General features: G+C 42.7%; 1 protein-coding gene across 2 annotated transcripts; it reads right to left on the bottom strand.

The window, feature by feature from the left end:
- Window positions 1–2,697: 2,697 nt before the first annotated feature.
- MINPP1 (multiple inositol-polyphosphate phosphatase 1) lies at window positions 2,698–26,530 on the bottom strand. 2 transcript variants are annotated; one of them, XM_072628941.1, is made up of 5 exons: window positions 25,904–26,530; window positions 21,493–21,690; window positions 19,816–19,913; window positions 17,751–17,884; window positions 2,698–6,729 (listed from the first exon to the last, which is right to left on the bottom strand). In XM_072628941.1, the coding sequence occupies exons 1-5, from the start codon at window positions 26,493–26,495 to the stop codon at window positions 6,333–6,335; spliced, it is 1,419 nt and encodes a 472-aa protein (XP_072485042.1). In that variant the 5' UTR covers window positions 26,496–26,530; the 3' UTR covers window positions 2,698–6,332. The 2 variants fall into 2 exon arrangements, with proteins under 2 accessions (XP_072485042.1, XP_072485043.1); XM_072628942.1 differs by lacking the exon at window positions 25,904–26,530 and adding an exon at window positions 21,814–25,687.
- Window positions 26,531–26,968: the final 438 nt, after the last annotated feature.

Raw genomic sequence — 26,968 nt, 5'->3', positions numbered from 1 at the left:
TGGGCCAGAGGGGTTTTGTAAATGTGAACTTCCATCATGGAAGGAACCATTGGCTGAGCCATCTTCATCCATGGTCAAGACATGAAAATGGGTGAGATCTCACAAGGCTGGATGGAGAAGGGCAAATGTTCCAATTTTCAAAAAAAGGTCAGGATTCTCCTAACTATAGGACAGTGTGCCTAACTTCAATTGCGGGGAGATTTCTAGAATTTATCATTAGAAAGATGGTCATACACATATACTTACATACGTGTGCATACCTATATCTCTCTACCTAGGTATCAAGGGAATCTATTTGGCTTATCTTGTTACAAGAATTTTTTTCTTTCCTTTTTGTCCTAATGGGATGGGGGAATGAAAGGGGAAGAATGCATGGATTTCTTCTCATTTTTTAAAACAGAGATGGGGGGAGGGGTGCTACAGATGTGAAATGTGTGTGCTTTCAGATATGATCACTATATTATTAGTTTTACCTGATGGTTACAAGAAGCCTCTCACAAAGTAGGAGTAACCTGTAAATGTAATGTTAAGAAAAAAAATCTATAAAACTTAAAAAAAAAGAAACAAGTAAAGATGGTGGGCAAACCGTTTTACAAAGAGCAGGTCATGCCAAATTAACACCATTTCCCTAGATGAGGGATGTCAAGCTCAACTAGAAACAGGAGCCACTGAAACACTTAAGGATCCCTGCGGGTCAAATATCGAGTTAGGATACCATGTATTACCTATATTTTATTGTATTTTAATTACTTTATTATTGTTTTAAAAATTCCCAGTTATATTTTAATCAGGTTCAAGGTGCACTTGAAAGTGTTGTGGGCCACATGCTGCCCATGGGCTGTATGTCTCATACCTCTGGACTTAATAACAATAACATTTATGTGCTTACTATGGGCCAGGCACTGTGCTTAACAATGATCTTATTTGATCCTCACAACAATTCTGGAAGGTCTATGCTATTATTATCCCCATTATACAGATGGAAGAAACTAGGACAGAGGTTAAGTGACTTGGCCAGGGCCATGTGGCTGGAATTGTCTGAGGTCACATTTCTCACTCGAGGCCTCACTCTCTATCTACTGCGCCACTGAGCTGACTTGATCTTCATCATTAAAAAAAGAAAAAGATCTTGTACAGGTATAACCTATATCAAATTACTTACCATTTTAGGAGAGAGGAGTTAGAAAAGGGAGAAAAATTTGGAACTCAGAATCTTGCAAAACTGAAATTGTCTTTACGTAAAATCGGAAGTAATACTATAAATAAATAAAACCAAGAGAAAAAAAAGATCTACCAAAGAGAACAATCGCTTTGAAGCATCAGCGAGGCAAAGATGTCATACTTTTGGAAGTCTTTTTGTCCCCACTCAGGTCTATTCCAATAGCTCATGTCTGTCTCTGTCAGCAGCCTTCAACTTTGGGTCTAGATCCAAATCTAGCTTTTTTCGTCCCTGAACTGTGGCATCTGCTCCTAAACCCCAGGTCCTCCCTGTGGGCCAAGGAGCCACATTCTTCTTTCCGTCACCTGGCAGTTTTGCTGAGGCTAGACTTAATAACCCCAAGTTAAAAGCAGAGAAAATTTGCTGATTTTCACCCCTCACCTTTCCCTGTCTTATACCATTCCAGAAATGTCATAAAAACCACATTTACAAAAACTCTCTGGCCCAGGGTGAAGCACATTCACTGGAATGCATGTTTTCTAAATTCCCCGTTTCACAACATGACAATAGCAGCATAGAACCAGACTTAAAATGTCCAAAAACACGACTATAGCAATTATCTCTCTTCTACATGTGTCCAAGGAAGTAGCCATCTTTTCCTCCCTTCAACTTTGTTTTTGTAAAGGGAAGGACCAGTGTATGCCCTTGTAAGCAGACCCTCTCCCCACATCCAGACATCCACAGATGCACACTCACAAATTAGATCTGTGTGATCAAGTAGAATGTACATGTTCAAAAGCAGATATTGAGAGATTGTTGGGAGTGCTTGTCCTGGTGTGTGAAATGCAGAAGAATATATGGGGTAAGGGGCAAAATGCTGGCAAGTAACAGATATATTCCATGCTCCCCTAATTTGTTTATGAGGTCACCTTTTATACCGAAATTCTATACCCGTTTTGGCCTTATCTTGGTGGATGGGGTGGGTGTACCTACTGCATAATAAACAGGACGTAATCTGATCCCCCACTCTTATTTTCTTCACAAGGACCAGATTGTTTTGGTGATTAACTGCCTTATAATACAGTTGGAGGTCAGGTATGGTTAGGCCACCTTCCTTCACAATATTTTTTCATTAATTTCCGTGATATTCTTGACCAGATGAATGATTACTATTTCTAGATCTATAAAATACTTTTTGATAGTATGATTGGTATGGCACTGAATAAATAGATTAATTTAGGTAAAACTGTTATTTGTATCATACTGGTTCAGCCCACCCATGAACACTCCCTCCCACTGAACAGAGGAACTGATTTCCTAATTTACTGAAAAAAGAGAGGACATGCTGCTTCTTCCCTACTCCTCAAAAATTCCCATTTTTCCACTTTTCCTGATTTCAAAGTGTTCACAGGAAGATAGGTAGGATCCCATGGACCAAAATTCTAGAAGGAAAGTCTGCCCAGGAGAACTGGGAGATGTGCAAGGATGAAATTCTGAAGACACAAAGGGAAACAATTCCAATGAGGAAAAAAAACCAGTCCAACATGAAACATTTATTTTCAAGCTTACACAATATAAAAGGCTTTAAATCTCAACCACCACAAATCACATATAAATAACAGCAAGTGCTCTAGACTTTCCAGGTCTGTAAAGTTTGGGCCTGTGCGAAGTCCCACATACTAAACTGATCTAAAAATACATACTTCCATTTTATTTTGAAAGCTAAACTTAAAGCTTTAAATACAAAGTAAACATCAAACTATTATTATCTGCACAACAAATTCAAAGTATAAAACATGGAAAAAAAACCCAAGCTTTGCTTTTTTTGGTAAACAGTACACTGTACTCACTGTACAATACTCCAGCTCATTTCCAAGTCTCATATTAGACAGAGATGAAGACAAATGACCAAAAGGCATGGAGAGGACCAATGTCATTTCCAAAAACACAATGGTGAGTTCCCACTATCCTACTCGGTTCACTCTGATGCAGCGAGGCAATGGAATGCCTTCTTACAACCCCAGAGATCATTCTTATTTATCACCATTAATTTTCATCACAAAATTTTTTAGTTTCAGTCATTTCCAACAGGAGGGAAAATTAGCACCACAGCCAAGAATCTCCCAAGTTTCCTAGAATGAGGTGGCTTCAATAACAATTACCATCTCACTGACCGCCCCCCCCCCCCAATATCTCAAGTGCTGATGAATGCAAGCATGCTAACTAGGCTGTCCCCCTAGACCCCCAGGTCAAACAACTTGTACAAAAATTTTACATTTTTTTAAACCCATTCTCTAAAGTAAGCACTTCTAAGTTCACTTTAAAGGGACTAGGTCAATCCAACACTCCCATCTAGTCAAAGATGGTGTAAAGCCCCAACTTCAGACTTGGTCCAAGGATTTTACAAAAAATCTGAAGATCTAGAAAAGTTCCATCAGATAAAATCCCATTGGATCCAAAGTTGTCCATGTTATTTTAAAACAAAATTCTGTTTATATCCCCTTTCATCATTTCTCCACTTGATTAAATTTACTGGCAAATACAAAATTCATCTGGATTTTCAATTGTTTCTCCTGATTACAAAGCAGGCACATCAGATGAAGCAGATTATTTTCATGAAGATTCTGGATAATCATCATCCTTCACAAAAATCTCAGATCATACCTGAAAATGTCATCCTCAAGACCTATTTCTTGATAGGTCTTGGAAATGCTGTGCCTTCAAGCCCTGGCAGCCTGGAAGCATTTAAGATTAGGGTACCAGCAACCCTGAAAGGTTGCACAGGGTTTCCCAGTAACGACTATGCGAGGAGGTAGGTGGTAGAATGCCCCCCAACACATGAGCACAACGAAGCTCAAAGAAGGGCTGTGACCTGTCCAGGGTCACACAGGCAAGGGTCAGAGCCAGCACCCAGACCTAGGGCCTCCTGACTTGAGGTGCAGGGCTCTTTACACCACTTAGCTGAGTATTTCTATAAATTGTTTACTTTGGAAACTTTGAAAATACATTATTTTCTTCTGAAACTAATTTTAAAAAAAAAAAGCAGTTAGCACCCAAATAAATAAAAACCCACTTCTCATCAGGACATGTTTTAAGAGGTGCTGTTAACCACAAGGACATAAAAGTCAATGCAAGAGCGGGTGCAGAAAGCACTTTTAATTCTTTAACTTCACTTACTCCCCAAGCCAATATTCAACATAATGTTTAGTTAATGAGAATATCAGAAAACATTTTTGCTTCGGCCCTTGCTACTAAAAACATTCCTGCTTCACCAAATAATAGGCTTTCTCGATGACCAAGGCTGCTCCCCTGCCCCAAATCCTGAGCATCCATCCACTATCCCTGAACACTCTGAAAGACACACAGCTCTAAGAGACAGAGATGGAAGTACCCTGAGCCAGGATGTGTGTGGGGAGCAGAGCTCAGAGATCTCATAGGCACATATAGCACACCACACTTCATGAAGTTCCACATGCAAGTCTGGTAGTATTCTCCCACAGGTAAACTGAGCTAATGCATGGAAAGGAAAACTGCACAGAGGAGTTATCAAATGGATGTGGAATTGACCTGAAGTGGTCCTTCAAAATGTGCATGGTCTGAATGTAGCACAAGATATTTTATTTCATTAGATTAGGGAAGACTCAGTGGGAAAATACCCTCTGTGAAGGCAAGTCTACAATCCTCTTTTAACATGCTCCCTCATCAGAATGCAAGTTCATTCTAAGGAGGGATGTTTCCCTCTCTACTGGCATTTAGAGTCTGGCTTCATGGAGACTTGATTGACAGCTGCCTAGAGCACTGACAGGTCAGGTGACTTGCCCTGGGTCAGGCATCAGAGCCAGGCCTCTAAACCTCACAGACATGACTTCTCCTCTAGAAAGATGCCAGACACCAGGGAGAGAAGGTAGAGACATGAATGGGTGTGCACAGGTGTGTACTCACATGTCTTCCAGACGGATTTCTTTTGATTTGTTCCGTCATTAAAAACTGAAAACTTTAATGAATGGTTTAAATTAATCATGGGTTTCTGCACCCAAACCAACAATGTTAACAAAATATTCACAGAATGCTGTTTCTCACTTAAGAATTCATCTCTAATGTGATTAAAATTTTTTTAATATGTAAGATCTAATATCTCTCTTACTTTGCCATTTCCCCAGTATCTTCCTCTTTGCATCCCTTCACCAGAGGAGACAAACACTGGCACACAAACAGCTGAAAATCACAGAATTCAGGGACTTGGGAATTCTGCACTTGATGTGAGTCATGATTGGCACGATTACTATCAAAATCATCATTGTTATTCTTAGAGAAACACTTCTGTGGCACTTAGCACAGAGCTGTAATTCCAATGCTAGTTCAAATGGCAGAAGCCAGGCTAAGCAGAAGAAAGCCTGGATTTCAAATAAATTTAATGATGAGGATAACAATGATAAATACTTTTGTGAGAGGTGCAAAATAGAGAATAGATGCAAGAAGCTAATCAAAGGATTGAGGACACTGATCCTGACTTGATTCTGACCATCCTCTTCCTCTATTATTATTAATGAAAACTAGCATCACATTTTAAAGGCCACAAAGCAATTCATTTCCAAGCATCAACACACCCTAGGATACTAATAACAAATAACACTTCTTTCTAATTTTGTGTCAGTCAAGAATGTCCTCTTAAATCAGATGTAAAATAAAAGTTTAACATTTTAACAGCTCTTAATTAGAGAAAAGAAAGGTATCTTCCATACAAAGTTAGAATTCCAGTTGACTGGTTTTTTCTGATTAAAGCCTACTTACAGCAGGATGATTCTCCCTGCTTAAAGCATGAGAGGACGTCCGCAAAGTCAGAGGAATCGAGTTCCTAGAATGAATTGGATCCAATTCTAGGGAGACAATTTGATTACTCTGGTGTTTTCAAGTATTATTCTGAAGTCAAATTTATAAGCCAGTACTTATTACTAATAAAATTTAAAGCAATTTCTGTAAAAATTTTCAGCATCAAATCATGATTTTTTAAAAACATTTTCCTTGAGCTACCTGGGTACAAAATTATTTTCCTCACACCCAAATTCCAGGTCCACAACAAAATTCTCTGTGAAGTCAGAAATACTTGGGCTTTTTGTCACCAGGGCAGTGCCTGGCGGCCATGTCACACCAACAGAGAATCCTGGACAGTCACTCATAGCTCATCAGATGCGATGGTGATATTTGGCAAGGAGCACTCTTGGTCCGAGTGGCAGCTCTGCAGGACGTCCCTGTAGTGATCCTTCAGCTCCTGATACACGGCGACAGTTTCTGGCGAGTGAACAAATGGCAGCGGCTCTTCATTAAGGAGAAGCTGCACCTGGTACTCTCGAGCGGGCGTCTCAGCATGCTCACAGTGATAAAGCACAAATATGAGATTGGACGCATAGGGGACGATGTGGCCGCTCCGGAACTGACGGTTCACTTGCTCCTTGTAATTGTAAGCAGTGAGGGGCTCCTTGTCCTTAAAATAGCCCATGAGAGAAAGCAGTGGCAGCAGCGTCTCTGCGTGTCCAAAGTGGAAGATGACTGGAGAAGAGATGGGCTGAGACCTGGGAAAAACAACGTGAGAAATGATCAAGAACCCTAAGGCCAGGAGCAGGAGTCAGCAGTTCTCAATGTTTTCTCTCTCAACCCTATTCCAGGTTCTCTGACCACCAACACTCAACTAGAAGCAGAATGTGGCAGTGACCGAATCCAAGCTGGCCAGGAGAACAAGAATTTCTCCAATGCCATGCCAATACATGGCCAAACAGTCTCCCATCGCCTTGGAGATGGTTCTCTCTCTAACTTCCAGCCACCATACTTCTTTCTTTTCTCTGGAGCCACAGAAGAGGGGAGCTCCAGCTGGGAGGCAGTGAGCTTGTGCTGGACTCTCACCTCACACAAATACTACCCGGGTGACCCTGAGTCTCAGTTTCTTCATCTATGAAAAGACGAGATGGAGTTGATGTGCTACAGAGGTGCTTCCCAGCTCTAAAGTCATGAATCCTATATCCCCAAGCCTTCTAGTCTGAGTCCCCAGCACCTTCAATCAATCCTTGGCCTCAGCAGTCTCAGATCCCTCCCTTGGTTCACTCTCTAGCTTGGCAATAGCTCTCCTAAAATGCCTCAAATTAAACCCAATATGGCCAGCCTAGTAATCATGGCCCAAATAAAAATGTTTCTTATGGCATGTTCTTCATGAAAACATGATGCTCACTCACATACCTTAAATCATTAATTCTATAATCTTATTAGAAATTGCTCCCTTTGACCCAGCAATATCGCTACTAGGACTATATCCCCAAGAGATCATAAAAATGGGAAAGGGTCCCACATGTACAAAAATATTTATAGCAGCACTCTATGTAGTTGCCAAAAACTGGAAGTCAAGGGGATGTCCATCAATTGGGGAATGGCTGAATAAATTATGGTATATGAATGTAATGGAGTACTATTGTGCCATAAGAAATGATGAACAAGAAGACTTCAGAGAGGCCTGGAAGGACTTATATGACCTGATGCTGAGTGAAAGGAGCAGAACCAGGAGAACTTTATGCACAGCAACGACCACAGTGTGTGAGAGTTTTTTCTGGTAGACTTAGATTTTTGTAATAACACAAGAACTTCTTACAAAAAAAAAAAAATCCCAATGGTGGATCTCAAGGCAAAATGCCTTCCACACTCAGAGAGAGAAATATGGAAGTCACTCACATAATGTAGCAGATCATGTTTGTGTACGTGTATGTGTTTGTGTATCATGTTCTGATTTGTTATACGATTTCTTTCATTTATTTTAGTCTGACTACATAGCATGACTATAGTGAAAATGTACTCAATAGGAAAGTATGTGTAGAATCTATACAGAATTGTATGCAGTCGTGGGGAGGGAGGGGGGTAGTGGGGGGTAGGTGGGGGGGGATAAAATCTCAATTGTATGGCAGTGATTGTTAAACATTAAAAAATAAAAAAAATAAAAAATTTAAAAAAATTAAAAAAAAGAAATTGCCCACTGACCTTAGCAGGTAGACTCAGTTCTCTTTCCTTTTCTAAAAATTAGGGGCACCGCTGGCCACTCCGCCGTAGCGTACAGCACCTCCTCCTGTCTTTCAAGGCCTTTCAACAAGTGCTGAGGGGGGGAGCAGCAATCACACCTCCCAGCCCTTCCAGTACCCATGGAAGTCCTTCATCGGGGCCTGGTGACACACTGGGATGTCACCACATGTTCTACTATTTCTTTCCTTTTTTTCAGTTATAGCTCCCCCTCTTGGTCATTTTTGTTCTAGCCTCTTTAATCCAAATTCCACAACTTTGCATTGGCTTTTGTCTACGCCCAGCATGCCCTCCCTCCCTGGTTGTCCTCAGAGTCCCTCTCTTCCTTTCAAAAGTGGCTTACAGTCTTTCCACATACTCCAATTGCTAATGCCGTTCCCTCCAAATTAGCTGGTATTTTAACTACTGTATGTGTATATTAGGTTTATTTTCATCTTGTCTCCCCCATCAGAATCTAAGTTCCATGTAAACAGAGGTTTTCATTCTTTGTAACTATCTCCAAAATGTTTTCCTCACCAGCCTGGGTTCATTCCGTGCCTGACACAATACTCCAAATAAATCAATATGTATCTTGATACTCGAGTGGTCACTCCAACGCAAACATGGAAATAAAAGCAAGATGGTGAAAACGTTGGGAAATGTGGTCAGGGACCAAGAAAGGGAAAAGTCCATGAGTTTCTAGACTGAGTGGATACCAGATACTACTGAACCTATACACCAATGCTACTTCTATTTCAAATGCTTCTAAAGCTCCTTGAATCCCTGTGCCCCAGAAACATCTCTGTGAGGCACATTCTTCAAGGAGATCAGACATAAAACAAAGTCTCACAAAACACCAAAAGGTTCCTCGCAGCTTCATTTGATAGTCAAGACTAGAAACAAAGTAGATGCCCATTGGCTGGAAGAAAGCTTAACAAATCAGGGTATGAGTGTGATGGAACATTACTGCAATATAAGAAGCAATGACTATGAAGAATTCAGGGAAACAAAGGAAGGTGGATCTGCCCTAGGGATGTACACTAATGATGGCTGACCCCCTTTCTTTTTTATGTTCTGTTACAAAAATAGCATGCAGAGTGATGGAGAGGGGAGAAGGATATATTTGGGAATGAAGGTGATATAAAAGCAAGATATCAATTTCCTACAGAATAAAGGCCACATTCTTTGGCCACATATTTGAAGCATTCTGCCCCTCTACAGAATTAAGAATGGTTGTGGCACACATCAATGGGTGGCTGTGCCTTTGAAAAGAAGTGTAGAGTCCAGCTTTTCTACAGCAGATCTCACCTGCCAAGTTACACCTTCCTGACTCCAAAGCTGGACTCACAGTCCACTACAGCACACAGACTGCTAATCCATCCACCCCCCAGTAACTGGTATCCAGACAGTACCCAAACTGGAAGGGGTCTCCCACACCCTCATGGAATAGAGGAAGATACCGACAGTCAAAAAGTCCAGTGGGCACAGTAGCATCAGACCCTGGGAAGGTAGGAACCTTGCTCTTTCCACTAGGCTGTGCCACGACTCACACACTAGGACCCCATTTGATTCTCACAACAGATGAGAAAACTGAGGCCATGGAGCTCTTTCCCTGTTGACTCCCTTGATGCTTGCTTACCTTCCCGCAGAGTCCGGCTTCCCACTCATCTCACAGGCCTCACATCTGCCTGGCACTCAGCCCTTCAGACCCCCACACTGCCATCTGACTGCTGCAACCTCCTCAGGACTCAGAGGGCCTTTTTAGTCCATCCTTCAGTCATCCTTACATCTCCTATGTAAGTCATCTCTAATAAGAAATGTAAGCAGAAATGGGCTTGCTTTTTCCTTCACATCCCTTGCATTTTCCTTTCTATCATCATGCTGGGTACATAGTGGGGCTTTTTATTCACCTGAAGGGCATCTTTGGCTGGCATTCCTAAGTCTAATCAGCTATGCATATATATTTCATTTACTCTTGGTCTTTGTGCCCCAGAGAACTCTAACTAAACAGAATGTCAAACATTCAGGTATTGCTAAAATATGATGGCATTTGATTGACCTCACAGTCCTGAAAGGAGGAGACTACAGGCTTCATAATGAAAAATGTACTTGACTACAAATCATAGGAAAGTAGCAAGTGATCTAGCTGAAAGAAGTCCAGTCCTTGATTCAAAATTGAGAAAGTGTAAATTTAAACACAGAAATAAGGAAGTATACGAATATGTGCAGTCAAACAGAGGACAGGTTGGCAAATACACTTTTTTCCTTAGAGAAAAGTGAAATCTACCCCAATTGATAAAAGGTCAAAGGATATGAACAGGCAGTTTTCAGAGGAAAAAATTAAAGATATCTATAGTCATATGAAAAAATGCTCTAAATCACTACTGATTAGAGATGCAAATCAAAACAACTCTGAGGTACCACATCACACCTATCAGACTGGTTAACATGATAAAACAGGAAGATGATAAATGTTGGAGAAGATGTGGGAGAGTTGGAACACTACCTCATTGTTGGTGGAGCTGTGAGCTGATCCAACCATTCTGGAGAGCAATTTGGAACTATGCCCAAAGGGCCACAAAAATATGCATACCCTTTGACCCAGCAATACCCCTTCTAGAACTCTATCCCCAAGAGATCATAAAAATGAGAAAGAGTCCCACATGTACAAAAATATTTATAGCAGCACTCTTTGTGGTGATCAAAAACTGGAAATCAAGGGGATGCCCATCAACTGGGGAATGGCTGAATAAATTGTGGTATATGAATGTAATGGAATACTATTGTGCTATAAGAAATGATAAACAGGAAGACTTCAGAGAGGCTTGGAAAGATTTATATGAACTGATGCTGAGTGAAAGGAGCAGAACCAGGAGAACTTTGTACACAGCAACAACCACAGTATGTGAAAAATTTTTCTGGCAGACTTAGTACTTCATTGCAATGCAAGGACTTAAAAAATTCCCAGTGGGCTCTTGAGGCAAAATACCTTTCACATCCAGATGGAATTTGATCGCAGAATGAAGCAGATCGTTTTCTTTTGAATTATGTTTTGTTTTATTAGGTCTCCCATTCATTTTAATTCTTCTGTGCAACATGACTAAGGTGAAAATGTAGTTAACAGGAATGTATGTGTACAACCTATGTAAAATTGTATGCTGTCTCAGGGAGGAAGTAGTGAGGAAGAGAAAAAAAATCTAAGATACATGGAAGTGATTGTACACTGAAAACAAAGTAATTTTTTAAAATATGCTCAAAATTCATATAAATAAAATTGGAATATTCTTTTTACACAAATAAAGGAACATAGTCCTATACAACACAACTAGTATGGAAATCATTTGCAAAACTAAACAGATATGGCCTATATTGAACTGCCTGTCTTCCAAGGGGAAGGGGTAGAGAGGGAGGGAGCCAAAGAAGTTGGAACTCAAAGTGTTAGGACCAAATGTAATGTTATTACCACTGGGTAACAAGAAATACAGGTTAAGGGGTCAAGAAAGCTATCCGGCCCTACAGGACAAAAGAGAAGACGGAGACAAGGGCAGGGAGGGAGGATAGAGGAGAGAGAAGATAGGTCACAGGGGCAATTAGAAAGCTTGGGTCTGGGGGGGGAGGGGAAAAAAGGGGAGAAAATTTGTAACCCAAAAATGTGTGAAAATAAATGTTAAAAGTTTAATAATAAAATAAAATAAAAAGACAAATAAAGGAACATATTTAATTGGAAAAAAAGTGAAATCTAATTTGCAATATACATTTATGCTGCTCTATATAATTATGGAAAAGTTAAAAAAACCATTCCCACAATCCATGGCCTACATGAGGTTTCCAATCCTCATTCCATAAACTCAGTAAAAACAAATATTAGCACCTCAACCAAGAAACCATCCCGTGCCCAGATGATTCCTGAGCTAGGAGAGTCAGGTTTCATGCTTAACTGATATTATATAAAGTATTTTTTACAAGTATGACCCACAATGATTAAATAGCCTTTTAGAGCCCAAAATTACATAAATTATTTGAAAAATTGTATGAGCTAATCAACTACTGTTGAAACAACAAAACCAAGAACCAGGACAGGCAAGTCTTTCTATAGATAATACGCATTTTAAAGTGCTACTAATTCCACTAAGAGCTCTGATGGAGAAGACTGACAAATCTCAAAACTGAACAAAATCTAGAACTGAGATGACTAGGAAGAAGCCCTATTCCCAAGGAAGCCCTCATCTCCAAGGAATGGAGCCAGTCAGTTTCCTGGGTGGACTTAGGATCATAAAAGCCCTACAGGGAAAAGTATCATTTCTTTAATGGCCTCCCAACTCTTGTGCCCACTCATGTCTCTCTGACACTACTACAGCTGAAGTAAAGATGTCAGGTATGGCAATGGTTAGGACTTATCCTGGCTATGGAGGGCAGCACAAGGAGCCACAGGGAGAAAGAGGCCAAGAAGCAAATGAAGGGCTGACCTAAAGACAGCCCATGTTCAGATCAATCTCCAAGTAGAAGAGACGACATTGAAAAAACGTCCTCCTTCACTGAGGGTCTTCAATAAAAAGCCAAGAGGATCTTCTTCATGGCCAGATACGAATAGGACTATATGGCCTCAGAAGTAAACATCATTGCATCCAGAGTCAGAGGATCTGGGTTCAAATCCCACCCATCTCTTTACGATATTCAACTACCTCCCTAGATCTAAGCTTCTTCATCTGCACAATGAGAACACTGGATGAGCGGCATTCTGAGGGCCTTTCCAGCTCCACATCCCATGATCCAATGTGGAAATTCCCCCAGCACCAGGTGTCTGAAGCTAGCAAATGACACCTGGTGACACAAAGTCGATTCAAAAAGCATTCATTCAGCACTGCACTAGGTGCCTAGGAGATCAAGATAAAGCCAAAGAAGCCCATGCCCTCAAAAGGCTTCTACTCAGTTGCAGGGAAATAACCAGAACCCCATTAAGTAAGCATCCACTACATGGTACAAAGGAAAATAGGGCATTTTCAGGGGATGGCCTGAGGAACTGAGAGGCTCAGGAAAGGTTACCCTTGAGTGGCAGCCTGAAGGCCACAGACAGGGAGGCCCAGGGTGGCCTGTGCAGAGGAACAGAATGGGGTCAAGTTGTGCTCAGACTGCACAGTTCCAGAACAAGAACAAGATCCATCAGCATGGACAGCAAGGCAGGTGCTCCTGAGCAAACACAGGGCTTTATTTCTTACTGGAGTCAAAGACCACAACTACTGAGGCTGACTAGCATTTGTATGGCACTTTTAGACCAATGGTAACTGAGCCAGTCCTAGATGTCCACAGGCAGGCAGCTGCTGATATGGGAACGGAGTTAAGGAGCCCAGGACTGCCCAGACACACCCAGCACAAAGTGAGAGTTACAGCTGGACCCAGGAGCTCAGGAAACAAAAGGGTGAATACAATTGTGGAGGCTACAATTATCTTCCTTGAACTTAAAAAGTAAAATCGTTTGCTTCCTTAAGAATAAAACCAAACCTACCACGGCATTTCAGCAGGAGCACAAGTGGTAGACATGTCCACTGCAATGATCAAACTTAGATCTTCAACTTTCCAGGCTGAAGACCATCTTTGGTGATAAACAGCACTACCCAGACTACAAGCCAGACAGCCCAACCTTCTTTCAATGATCACATCTAGAAATTTCAGGATAATGACACCCAGGCAGGACAATGGCTTTGGCAGAAATGAGATAGAATAGCAACCTGATTTGGATTGAGACCCCATAAGGGAGAAGTGATTGGGGGAGGGGGGAGTGCCTCTATCTCCCTTTCCCCTCCCCCAGGAGACCAAAGGCTCATCATGGGGGAGCAGAAGGTTATACCAAGCCTAAGGAGACCTGCGCAAGGTTCACAATAATAACAGCAGCACTTACAGAGCAGTTCAAGGTTTGCAAAGTGCTTTCCATGTTACCTCTTTTGACAGAGGACTCGACAAAGGGAAGGGCTTCCTTCCAGCAACCAGGTGCCAGTAGTTATTACTACAACAGATACCCTCTTTACACATAAGCCTACCCTTCCCTGGACTCTCCATGCCCTCATGGGAAAGCAGTTTTTTCTTTTTTCAAGTTTACTGATGTGTCTGTACCACACAAACATGGAGAGATCACTCCCACTTTCTGAGGTCTCTTCTAACAAAGTGAAAGAGTTAAGTAAAACACCTCATCTGGAAGTGCAGCAGCATTTCACATCAGCAGCTGTCCCCTCTTTATTTTGTTGATTAACAGAATCAATTTTCTCTCCCTTTCACCCCATACCCCAGTGAAAAGAAAAATAAAAACTTTTCTTGCCAAAAATATGCAGAGCCGAGCAAAACAAATTTGGCACCTGGGGACATCACAATGCTCAGTTTCCTCACCTGTACAATGGTGATAATAACAGCACCTACCTCCCAGGATCCTCATAAGGATAAAAAGAGTTATCAGTAAAGCACTTAGTACAATACCAAGTCCATAGTAAGTAATTCCCCTCCCACATCAATGGGGTCTCCACCTGCACCCTAAGTCCATCACCCTCTCTATAACAGACGTTACCCAAGGACAACATGGATACCATCAGTCCTCTGGAACCACGGTCATTATGTTGATTTTTATACCTCTACTACAGCTCTCAAGGTTTTTTGTTTTTAAAATGTTGCTGTTACTGCATGAACTATTCTGCTGGTTCTGCTCATTTCATTCTTCACTAGTTTATAATAAAGTTCACAGGACTGTTTGTTTTTTAGAAATAATGAGGTTGCAATATGAATTGGTTTTCTGGTTCTACTGACTTGCTGGGGTGGTCACCACACAGAGAATGCTACTTAATTGTGGTAGAAACCATTCCCTTAAATAAAACTGGGCCCTAGAATGTGGTTTGGGATATAAACTGTGAAATCTCAGACTTAAAATCTTAACATAACTTCAAAGGAAAGGATGATTTCATCACTTTTTATTTTAAGGGAGTGGTACAGAAACTCTCAACCAGATTATTAAAAATTGGACTGAACGCTCTCCTAACCCTCCCAGGTCTCACCACACCAGGTGATTCCAGTGCCTCTAAGTTGGTCATGTGTCCCCCTTCTCCCCAAGAAGGATCCAGCCTGTTTTCAAGCCCACCTTGGACAAGTCACCTCAACTGGTTCCTCTCTCCAGGTCCCCATTTTCACCACCAGTGAAGAGGAAGGCTCAGGCCAAAATCTCTGAGCAGTCAAAATGTGCCTTTGCTGACCTCCCCTCCCTGTCTAGATAGATGCCTCTCCCACTTCCTGGGACTCTAATAAATGTTTGCACTTCATCATTAGCCCCATTTTATCAGTCCATCTCCTAAAAGTGCCACGCCCTGCCCCTGCTCCATACCAACTGCCTCTAGCATCCATCCCAGAGGGCCTCATTCTCAGTGCTCTGTGTTCCAGAGTTATCTCTTATTCACCTGAATCAAACCTCTTGCCCTATTAATTCTATAATGCCCTATATTCTATAATGAAAAAACAGCTGTTTTGAACCTTCCTGTTCACATCTGCCCCACTCCCTCATCATAATCCTATCTGCTTGCATCTTAATATTGCAGAGTCTTTATAAATTAAACATATTAGAAGTGACAATGCAGGCAGGCTTATCTATTGCTATAGAAAAAGAAATCACTGATCACCTTAACATGGTAGAAAAAAGTGCTGGGTTTGGAACCAGAGGGGCTGGGTTCCGATCCTGGCTCTTAGTGTGACCTTAGGCAAACCTGGCCTCGCTGGGACTGCGTTTGCTCATCTGTAAAAGGAGACCCTTGGAGGAGATGAGCTCTGAAGCCCGCCCCAGGATGAGACTTATTCCATGGACTGGGAGCTGCCTCTGGCTTCCTTCACATCTCAAATGAAATCCCGCTTTCCCAATACTCCTTCATGCAAGTGTCTTCTCAGGTTCTCTGATACATGGAAGTTAGCTGCAAGACTTGGGAGAAGGTCCTAGAAGCTCTCAGGGCAACCTATCTAGAACTCTAAACCGTAGAGCACAGTAGCTTCTGATATGCACTGACAAAGGAGTTACCTAGACCAAGGAAATCTGTCAGTCAATTGATAAATATTTTTAAAGCCCCTACTACGTACCAGGCACAGTGAATACCTCATAAAGCCTAATCCTATACCTAAATCATGGCACAACAGATTTGGGACTGCGTTTGATCATCTGTAAAAGGAGGGACTTAACATTTTACGGATGATGAAACTAAGACCTGGGTAGGCTAACTATATGGTACTTCTAACAATTTCAAAATATTTTTCCAAGGAGCATTTTTATTGAACTAAAACGTTCCTTTTAATTTTTCACAGATGTAGATATTTTCTACATTTTTAAATATTAATGTTGAAACATCATCTTAGATTTTGGAAGCCATTATCTACATTAAAAACTTAGCTCACAAAACATGCTAACAGAATTTCATGCCCCGAACTTCCCTATACAACTTCAATTCTTATCTTTATTTCAACAATCTACACACACACACACACACACACACACACACACACACACACACACACACGTCAAATGCTCACACACTATTTACAAATCAAATTGTTGCTTCTTTGAGTAATTCAATGAGGCCATATTTATTTATTCATTGCTCAAACACACAGGGCTTCATTTCTAGGTCACCAACAAATACAGATTTTGTGCCAAACCCTGATTACACGCAGTCTCTGGATTTAATTAGTTGATTCCCCATCAAACAACAAAGAATCCAGAAGCCAGAGCTGGGCCTAGAGAGGAGCACTGGCACAAGGGCAAAGAGGTCAACGTGGAGGCAGAGATGGGAAGGATCTTGTCCACCAGCAGACATGACTGGGGGAGGGGGGGAAGGAGAGAGAGAAATGGCAAGGAAAGACTTTTCCACCCATTTCAAGGGCCTTTCCTAAGAAGGTGACAAAGGAGCAGGGACCCTCATCCACCAAAGCCTGGGAAAGTCATGTTACTTAGTTTGCAAAATCTCTAATCTGCTTAACACAAGGTCATTATCTAAAAACATAATGGGGGGATGGGGAAATTTTTTTTTCCCTCTTTCTATAGGGCCAGAGGTTGTTTAAGAAAAATAATTTTAAAAGACCAAAAGGTGAGTCAGAACTGAATCTTCCCTTGGCTGCTCACTCTCTTATGCAATCTTGGGTCACATTACTTAATCTCTCCAGGACCTGATGACCTCTTGGAGTCCCTTCCCAGCTCTAGGCCTGTGAGTTTGGCATCTCTCTTGTCTCTCCTTCTCTCCCCAGTCCTGCTGTCTCTTTGTGTCTCTGGCTTCGGAGTCTGAACTTGCTTCCCACTGCTGTCAATATGTGAGCACATCATAACTCTTAGGGTCAGAGCACACGTTTCATTTACACTGACTGATCCCAGGGGACTAAGAAAGTTCAAAGGGATCTAAATTTAAAATAAGAGGTCACAAATGCACACGGTTAAGGCTTGTTGTGATGGGCACCTAAAAAAATGCCAAACATGAAACAAAATAATCTCATCATAAGGCTAGAGGAAGACTGACAATGACTGAGGCATTCCTTGTCTTCCAAATGGACTTACCTTTGTCTCTGCTCAACAGCTCTGTCCAAATGATGAAATATGTCCTGGAATAGGCCGCAGCTGGAGCGACTATTGATTGCATAGCCATGCCCTCTTTTCCAATACTGCTTCAGGTCATTCAAGTATTCCAGCACCTGAAAGTGCACATTTAAAAGCCCTGTTCTATTTCTCAAGGTCATAGTAACTCCCGCCCAAAGCACGACCACTGGCACAGGCATGTGACCAAGTGAACACGTGAATCAAGTGGCCACAGAGGTGTGCCTAGAATAGGAGCTGCTGCTGTCCCAAGAGGGGACGAGGCTCTCCTCAAGACCCTCCTAGAAAGGGGCAGCTCCATCTGCTTCCCCTGAGAAATGACTGCCAACCACACCTTAAATTACAATTCTGGAATCAAACTGGACTTGGGATCAAAAGAATATGAAAAATAACTAAGTAACTACCACTAAGCTGTGCCTGTCCAATTCGAGGTGCAGCGTATAGCAAACCCCACCCTGAAGCGCCCTCCCTCCCCCCAGTAAATGAGGTCGGCAGCTCCTCAGGAGGCTACTTCAAGGCTGTACAATTCCCTCTGGTACAGCTGTGTATGCAGAGAAGCAACACCCATCTGCAAAGCCAGACTGACAAACACCAGCACAAACATTACTACACCTCACTAGCTCGGGAAGGGATGCCAGAAAGATCTATTTATTTTGCAGTTAGAAAACTCTCCATATGCTGAAGAATAGAGGTGATTTGGGGAGAATGAGTTTGTCTTCCTGGTTTAGCCCTAGTCACCTCCTTCTGTGCCAGTGACTTCCCTTCCCTACACCTGAGGCAGGTATAACTTTCATTAAAAGCTGTCCTATCTATAGCCAAGATCTAAATGCAAAGTCGTTACCTTATTTTCCTTGAGAAGGGAACCTGTGATTTCATCAGTATGAAGTTCTTCTAAATGAGTAAACTCTCCCCACGGATGCAGGTCAGCAGATTGTCTGCATTCTCATCTCAGGACTCCCTGGCCACTACCCCATGCTGCCTCTTACTTCTACAGTCTCTTAATACAATTCAGCTATATTTGTTTGTGATGTTTCAAGGCTCCCTACCACTCACAGAAACAAAAATCCCTCAAACCCCCTAACAACACTATCTGCCAAAAATAATGCGCCGCCTGGTAGTGAACCAGGAAAGTTATGTTATAGGTTGTATGGGCTTTCATGGGCTGCCTTGAAAAACCTAACATCCCTTACTTACACATGGTTTCTGTGGAAAACTAAGTTTTGAGTCCCAAATAACCATTTTACAAATGAACAAAAGAAAAGGATCTATATGCACAAAAACATTTATAGTAGCTTTCTCTGTGGTGGTAACTAAGAAGGAGGGGGAAGGAAGTGTTTGCCCATCAACTGGGGACTAGCTGAACAAATAATGGTACATGAATGTGATAGAATACTCCTGTATTGTAAGAAATGATGAAAGGGGCAGTTTCCGGGTAACTTAAGGAGACTTATATAAGCTAATACTGAAAAATGTGAGCAAAACCAGCAGTATAATTTATACAATAACTACATTGTAATGATTAAAAAAAACTTGGAAAAACTTAAGAATGCTGCTCAACACAATGACCAAAGTGACTGCAGAAGACAGACGGTGGAGGCTGACACTCACCACTTGACACAGAGGTAAAGGGCTCACAGGAAAATGGGACACATTTTAGAAACATGGCAGATGTGGTATGTTTTGCCTGACCATGCAGGTTTGTTACAAGGGATTCGATGTTCTTTAGTGGAGAGATGGAAAAGAAAAGCAATTTCTATTAATTTAAAAAAAATGAACTCAAAGTTTTATTTAAGAATTCGTTCAGTTGTCAAGAGTAAGTCCCATACCACTGTTCACTCCAATCCCTATTTAGGAGACCCATTCACTAATTCACAGAAAAGAAGCAGAAACACATCGGTCTCTTTATCATATTCTGGGCTCCAAGTTCACTAGCAGCACTTAGTCACACTTTCCCACAATGCATCTTGTGTTAGAAGTTGGGTCTGATTAAACACTGAGCAGCTAACACAACTGCAAAATGAACACTTACCTTAGCATCTTCTGTGTCAAAGACATCGCACCACGGAGACTGAATGTCTCTAATAGCCAGGTCGAATGAGCAGGAAAAAAAAGCAACTTGGATTAAATCTGGTGAGAGAAAGCAAAATGTTCTGAGTTATGATTTCTGACTACTGAAAAAGTAGTGGAATATCAATAATCCTCTGTAAAAGAAAAGGGTCGGACTCGATCGCTAGGGCTCCTTCCAGCTCTGAAATTCTGACTCTGTAAGCTGCATTAAAGCAAGACTTTTTTTCTACTATGGTCAGTAAAAAATGAAAAGTTATATTACGGGTCAAATTCAAGGCTATAAACAAAAACATCACAGCTTAATGTGGCTGATACTTAGTTTTTTTGTCTTTAATTCTAATCATACACACACACACACATACATACACACACACACACACACACACACACACACACACACACACACACACACACACACACACACACGGAGCAGGCGGGGAGGCCAGCTAAGAGACTTTTACAATAGGCTGTTTAGGTGAGAACTTGAATCAAGACGGTATCTGCAAAAACTATTTCAAAAATGGATCTGCCAGTCCTCTAGAAGTGGGAAGGACGAGGGAGAAGAAGGAATCCAATACGACAACCAAGGTGAAGAGCGAGAAAATGATAAAACAGCCAGGAATTCAAGTTAAGCAATTCAATGACTTAGTATTCTACTACTAAGGCAGTCATAAAATCAGCACAGTTCAGAAGCTCAGCACCTCCCACCTGGATGACTTCAAAAGTTTCTTAATTGATATGTCTGCCTCTAGGCTCTTCCCACATCAATCTCCCCAACACACCACAGTAAGACCAAACTGCTTAATGTGGCCCTCACAGTCTTCCAATCTTTTCTCCCACAACTACCCCAGACACACTCTCACTGGATCACTTCCCATCCCCCCAACCATCCCACCCTCTCCTGTCTCCACAGCCATAATCAGGCTCTTCTTCCCCCTTCCCTGATGACTCAGCCCATTTTACATCCCACTTGCCCATTCGTAACATCCTGACCCTCTGTGCTGCATTTAGATTTATCCACATCTCCCTGACAAAATCTATCCACCTTGAGGGCAGGAGTTATCTTCATTATTTCCATACCTTCCTGGGCACCCACAACAGGTAAGGGCTCAATAGATGTTTGTTAACTGAATGGAAAAATGCTCTTTCCTGTCAAAAAGTATCTTCCATAAATATAAATGTGTACAAAAATTAAGATCTAAGATTCTCAATATGAGGTACACAACTGAATCTTCAAGGCACAAAATGTAGTTACTTTCAGCTTCTTTAGTAGGATCAATCCTGAATCTCACCAATAATGCCAGGTACAAAAAAAGCTCAGGCTAAAGGATCTCTTGACCTTGGGAATTCTGAGCCAGAGTGGGTCACAGCAATGGAACCAGCACAAAGTTCAGCAGCTTAACATTAATACAGTGAGGGGCTGGGGGAAAGGGGTAGGTGCTCAAGGTGGAAATGAACAAATCCTGTGACAATGTCTCTGGTGAGTAGCTCCTCAACTTCCAGCCTAGGAAAGATCTGGAAATCCAGTCTGAATGAATGAATGAAAAACAGGATTAACCCAGCAGGTTGCCTTGCTCACTGCAGGGAAGTAACATTATTTGCATTTTAAAATACAAATAAACATAAAAACGTACCTTACCTGCATTTAAATCACTTGTTGGCACCTGCAAAATAGCTGCAACTTTTTTAATAATTTTCTGCATTTCTGGTCCATTTTTGAAGGCTTCTACATGATAAAGAGCTGAATCATTCTTTTCCACCTCGGTTAGGAACTTTTCACAATGATCAAAGAACCTCATAAGTTTATCATTTATCTCAGGTGGCCCAAATTCCATATCTGAAAGAGAAAATAAGAAAGGCAGGTCTTATAGTAAGGTACTAACACTTACCATAATAATCTGGGAAGCATCAGTCAAATAATATTTCATTTCAGTGTAGACAGTAAAAGACGATAACTTACTCATTTGAATACCTGGGTTAAGGATTCACTGATGATGGAAGAGCTCAACTAGGATAGGAAACTTAATTATCCATCCCTCCATTTGTAATTGCTGTGATTTATTTATCTGTTTCTGGAGTGCACTGAGATCCCATAAAATATGTACTCTCAACATACACACGGTCTCACACAAATCTTATCTCGGTGTCAGCACAGCAGGGAGATGAAGCTCTGAAGGGTATGACAGTCTCTCTGAGCAGGGAAAGGCCTTCTGTTCTAGTTCCTGGGGGCTGCAGCCCCAAGGATGGTGTGACACTCCAGATGAAGCACCATAACCAGAGATGATTCACCAGCTTTCCCTTTTCCAGTTGTCAGGGATTCTAAGGCAGTGACCGGCTATTACTGATAGTCTCAAAGACAAAGGGGATATAAAAATATTAATTCACTGCAGTTAAGATTAACATCATCTTCATTTCTGGCAGCAAGGAAAGAGCTCAAACCTTTAATTGCCACAAGGATGTTGAGGAGTTTTCAAAAAATAACAAATTTCTTTCAATAAAGATAACCAAGTTTCCTTAAAATGATTTCCTTTTCTGTCAAGGTTAAGAGAAAAAAAAAAGTGAAGGAAGGTGGCCTAGCCATCCAGATCTCAAAATGTATTATAAAGTGGTAATCACCAAAACAATCTGGTCCTGGCTAAGAAATAAAAGTATTCAATATATAGTGGGTGATGGCCATAGTAATAAAGTGTTTGATAAACCCAAAGATCAAAGCTTTGGAAATAAGAACTAAATATGTGACAAAAACTGCTAGGAAAACTGAAAAATATGACAGAAACTAGGTAGAGATCAACATCTCACACACACCATCCACCAAGATAAGGTCAAAATGGGTACATGATTTAGACATAAAGGGTGATACCATAGACAAATTAGGGGAGCATGGAATAGTTTATCTGTCAGATCTATAAATAAGGGAAGGACTTAGGACCAAGAAAGAGAGAGCATTACAGAGTGTAAAATGGATAATTCTGATTACATTAAATTACAAAAGCCTTGCACAAACAAAACCAATACCTCCAAGATTAGAAGGAAAGCAGAAAACTAGGGGAAAAATTTTTGCACCAAGTTTCTCTGATAAAAGGTATCATTTCTCAAATATATAATGGAGTCAAATTTATAACAATACAATTCATTCCCCAACTGATAAAAGATCAAAGGACATAAGCAGGCAGTTTTCAGATGAAGAAATCAAAACTACCATAGTCATATGAAAAAATGTTCTATATCACTGTCAATTAGAAAAATGAAAAAAAACCCCAACCACTTCACACTTATCAGATTGACTAATACGGCAGGAAATGGAAAATGACAAATGTTGGAGGGGATGTGGGAAAATTGGGATACTAATGCACTGTCAGTAGAGTTGTGAACTGATCCAACTGTTCTAGAGAACAATTTGGAACTATGTCCAAAGGGTTATAAAACCCTTTCACTCACAAATACCACTACTAGATCTGTATCCCAAAGAGATTAAAAATAAAGAAGAAGGAAAAGGACCTATTTGTACAAGGGTATTTATAGTAGCTCTTTTTGTGGTAGCAAAGAACTGGAAATGAAGGGATACCTATCAATCGGGGAATGGCTGAAAAAATTATGGCATATGATTGTGATGGAATACTACTGTGCTATAAGAAATGATGAGCAGGACTGGTTCCAGAAAAATCCAGAACGACTTACATGAACTGATACAAAGTGAAGTGAACAGAACCAGAACACTGTACACAGTAACAGCAATACTGTACAATGATCAATTGTGAATGACTTAGCTCTTCTCAGTAATACAAAGATCCAAGACAATGCTGAAGGGCCTGTGATGAAAAACGCTATCCATCTCCAGAGAAAGAACTAATGGAATCTGAATACAGACTGAAGCATATTAGATTTTTTTTACGTTATTTTTCTTGCAGTTTTTTTGGTGTTTTCTTTTGCAACATGAGTAATATAGAAATATGTTTTCCATGACTGCACGTGTATAACTTTTACCATGTCTTGCCTTCTGAATGATGGGGGAAGAAAAGATGTGAGAGAATCTGGAACTCAAAATTTTTAAAAATAAATGTTAAAAATAGTTTTTACATGTAATTGGAAAAAAAATTTTTTAAAGAAATCTGAAGAAAGCATGAGGTGATAAGAGCCTGAATTAGTGTGGTAGCTCTGAGTGGAGAGAAGGGATGTCATAAGAGGGAGGTGATGAAAGAAGAAAGAAGGTACCCTGGCTTCAGAGTCCATCAGTCTATTGAGCCAGCCAGATGAAATCATCACCCACCCTTTCTCCTGGAAAAACTAGTTTTTCAAGCAATTGTTGTTGTTGTGTTTGTCCTTTTGTTTCTAAAGAGGACCATGACATCAGAGAAACACGACTTTGTTTTGAGTGAAGGAGGGCTGTGCAAGGTAACCAGCCTCCCTTTCTCCTCCAGAGACATCTGGATCCAGAGACCAGATACTCATCAGGATGACTGGAGATGGCCCAGGATGCAATGGGAGACCCTGGCCCTTTTAGGCTAAGGCCTTTTCAGGTACTCACTTAGAGTAGGGTAATGCCCATTCAGTGAATAGGTCTCTTTAAGAAGTAGGAGTGGCCCCTTTAATTAGAAAAAGAAAAAAAAATCAGGGTGGGAGGGCAACACCCTCAGGGTTGCTGTTCCAAAAAGAAACAGTTACCATTGACATTCAAGGCAATAGCACCACAGGGTGGAGGACCAAACATTGGAACAGTGTGATAAGACACAGTATCCTACATTCAGACTTCTTCCAGCCAATAAAACTTGCAAAGCATAAAGGTGGGATGTGGCAGATAAGGTAAAGAGGTGAATTGTAGAAACTGCTGAAGTGTGGGGAAAACACCAAAACAATACTACAGTCAGGAGTACGAATTAATAGGTATCCAGGAAAGATGAGGAAGGTGCTATAAGCACTAAGCACAAAATGAGTTAGAGTTCAAGTAAAATGACAAATGCACTGAATATGGGAACCAGGAGTCCTGGGCTTCCATCCCAGCTGAGGCAAGTGACTTCGCACTTAGAGAGTTAGTTCCTACATCTGTAAAATGAGGTTAACACTAGCGTAAAATTCTTCAGCTTTACAAGAAATCTCTCCAGTCCGGCTCCAATATTCGTTCTCACAGTTATTTATATCACCCTTGTCAGGCTCCTCAGGACCGAAAGCATTTGGTAAGCCACTTGTACACTTGGTAAACCCTCAAGGATAATGTAACCATCCCCTGGTTACATTTGTAACCTAAGAGCACAGACAATTTCTTTGTGTAATAAGTGATATTAAAAGACACGGAGGAAACGTGTAATGCTAAAGATGGGGTGACCCAATCACTGCGTAAGACTGTTAGTCACAAGTCCAAGATCCTCTGTGGAAAATTTATGGGACACTGACAAAATGTGAGAAGATGAAGATCCGTGGTCTGGGTGTAAGCGACGTACGTATGATAGAGGCCCCAGATGGATGGGATCACAGATTCAAACTTAAATATTATTACTGTTAATGATAAGTCTTCCCAAGCTTCAGTTTGCTCCTCTGTAAAATGGAGATGACCGTATCAATTAACTAGGACCCAGGGGATGAGATCATAGATCCAAAGCCTACAATTAGCCTACTAACAACCTCACTACTAATACTAACCTTCCTCCGCCCCGAGTTTCCCTCATCTGTAAAATGGGGTGATCACGTTATTAACTACTTATGGCAGGGTTTTCTCAAAACAAGTTTATGAATCAGGGAGCATAGTATCAAAGCATCATATCAGCGAATTACCCCAATTTTGCAGATGATGAGGAAAGCCAAGGTGACACAGTGACTGTAAGAGCCTGAACTGAATGCACCGCCCCCCCCCATCCCCGGCTCTTCCCACGCCTACACGGAGGTGGCTCCTGGGCTGAGGTTTTACTACCCCTATTCCCCCCGGCCGGGCTGCTCCCCTCCACCCCCCGTACGTTTCAGTCACTCCGATCCATCGGAGCGGTCCCAGGGGCGGCCGAGCCCCAGCCCAGTCCTCGCTCGGAGCCGGCCCGTGACCCCCTCGCCCCGCCCCTACTCACCCGCGGGCCCGGGCTCCGGCCGGCCCGGGTGCCAGTGCGCCCAGAGGCCCCGCGCGAAGGCCACAGCGCTGTCCACGCAGCGCGGCTTGGAGCTGGACACGAGGCGCACGCGGGCCAGACCGGCGCGGCCCAGCAGCGGCGGGAAGCGCGCGGCCAGGCGGGCGGCCAGCTGGCGCATGTCGCGCCGGCCCTTGTCCACCAGCTGCCCGTCCATCCAGTCCTCGTAGGCCAGCGGCCAGCGCGCCAGCGCGCCCGCCAGCCCCGGCCCCGGCGGCCCCGCGCGCAGCAGCAGCCCGCTCAGCGCCCGCAGGCGGCCCACCTGCTTGGCAGTGGGGTAGCGGGTGCCGTGGCGCACCAGGGCCACGAGCTGCAGCGGCGCGCACGGCCCCGCGGGCCCCCCTCCGGCCCGCGGCCTCGCCACATCCTCGTAGCGGCTCTTGGTGCCGAAGTACGCGCTCAGCGCCGACGCGCGGCTCGCGGGCGCCCGCTCCGCCAGGGCGCAGGCCGCCGCGCAGGAGAGCAGCAGGGCGGCGCCCGGACCCCCGAGCCCCCAGCGCAGCCGCCGCCGCTGGCGCCGCCTCAGGGGGAGCATCGCGACCGACTGCGCTCCGCTGCACCGAGGCTTCCGCGGGGGCGGGGCGGGCCTTCCGGGCCCGGGGCCAACCGGCTCCTGCCTGGGGCTACGCAGGTAGGGCGTGGGCGCATGCGCAGGGGCAAGCACATGCGCAGGGGCGGACGCGGGCGGCCTCTCGGGAACTGGCCCGCCTGGCTCCCCTGCCCTCTGCCCCGCCCCGCCCCCGCCCCGGCCTCGCGCGGGCTGCTCTTCGTGGAACGGGAGACTGGGGCTCCCAGACCCGCCGCTCCAGGCCCCGATAGGAGGTTGTTCGAGGGCCGCCCCGTTTAACAGATGTGGAAATTGAGGCAGCTAGCCTTCCATCTCCCGCCTCCGCGCCTTTGTCCCTACTGTTCCCTGTGTTTACAAGCCGTTCTCTGCTCACTTCTGTCCTTTGGACTCCCCCATTCTCACCCCCTGGCCGACGTTCCTCGTGCAAACGTCTTTCTAAG

The sequence above is a fragment of the Notamacropus eugenii genome, chromosome 1 (genome assembly GCF_028372415.1).
Source record: "Notamacropus eugenii isolate mMacEug1 chromosome 1, mMacEug1.pri_v2, whole genome shotgun sequence".
Classification (NCBI taxonomy): domain Eukaryota; kingdom Metazoa; phylum Chordata; class Mammalia; order Diprotodontia; family Macropodidae; genus Notamacropus; species Notamacropus eugenii.
This window is presented reverse-complemented; position numbering and strand designations above follow the sequence as displayed.

Bases quoted from the DNA above. Each gene is read 5' to 3' on its own strand.
- MINPP1 (XM_072628941.1), bottom strand. From the start codon at position 26,495: ATGCTCCCCCTGAGGCGGCGCCAGCGGCGGCGGCTGCGCTGGGGGCTC. The intron at 21,691-25,903 runs GTGAGTAGGGGC...TTTCTCTTTCAG, and splicing joins GCCGGAGCCCGGGCCCGCGG to ATATGGAATTTGGGCCACCT. The intron at 6,730-17,750 runs GTAAGTCCATTT...TGTTTTTCCCAG, and splicing joins GCTGTTGAGCAGAGACAAAG to GTCTCAGCCCATCTCTTCTC.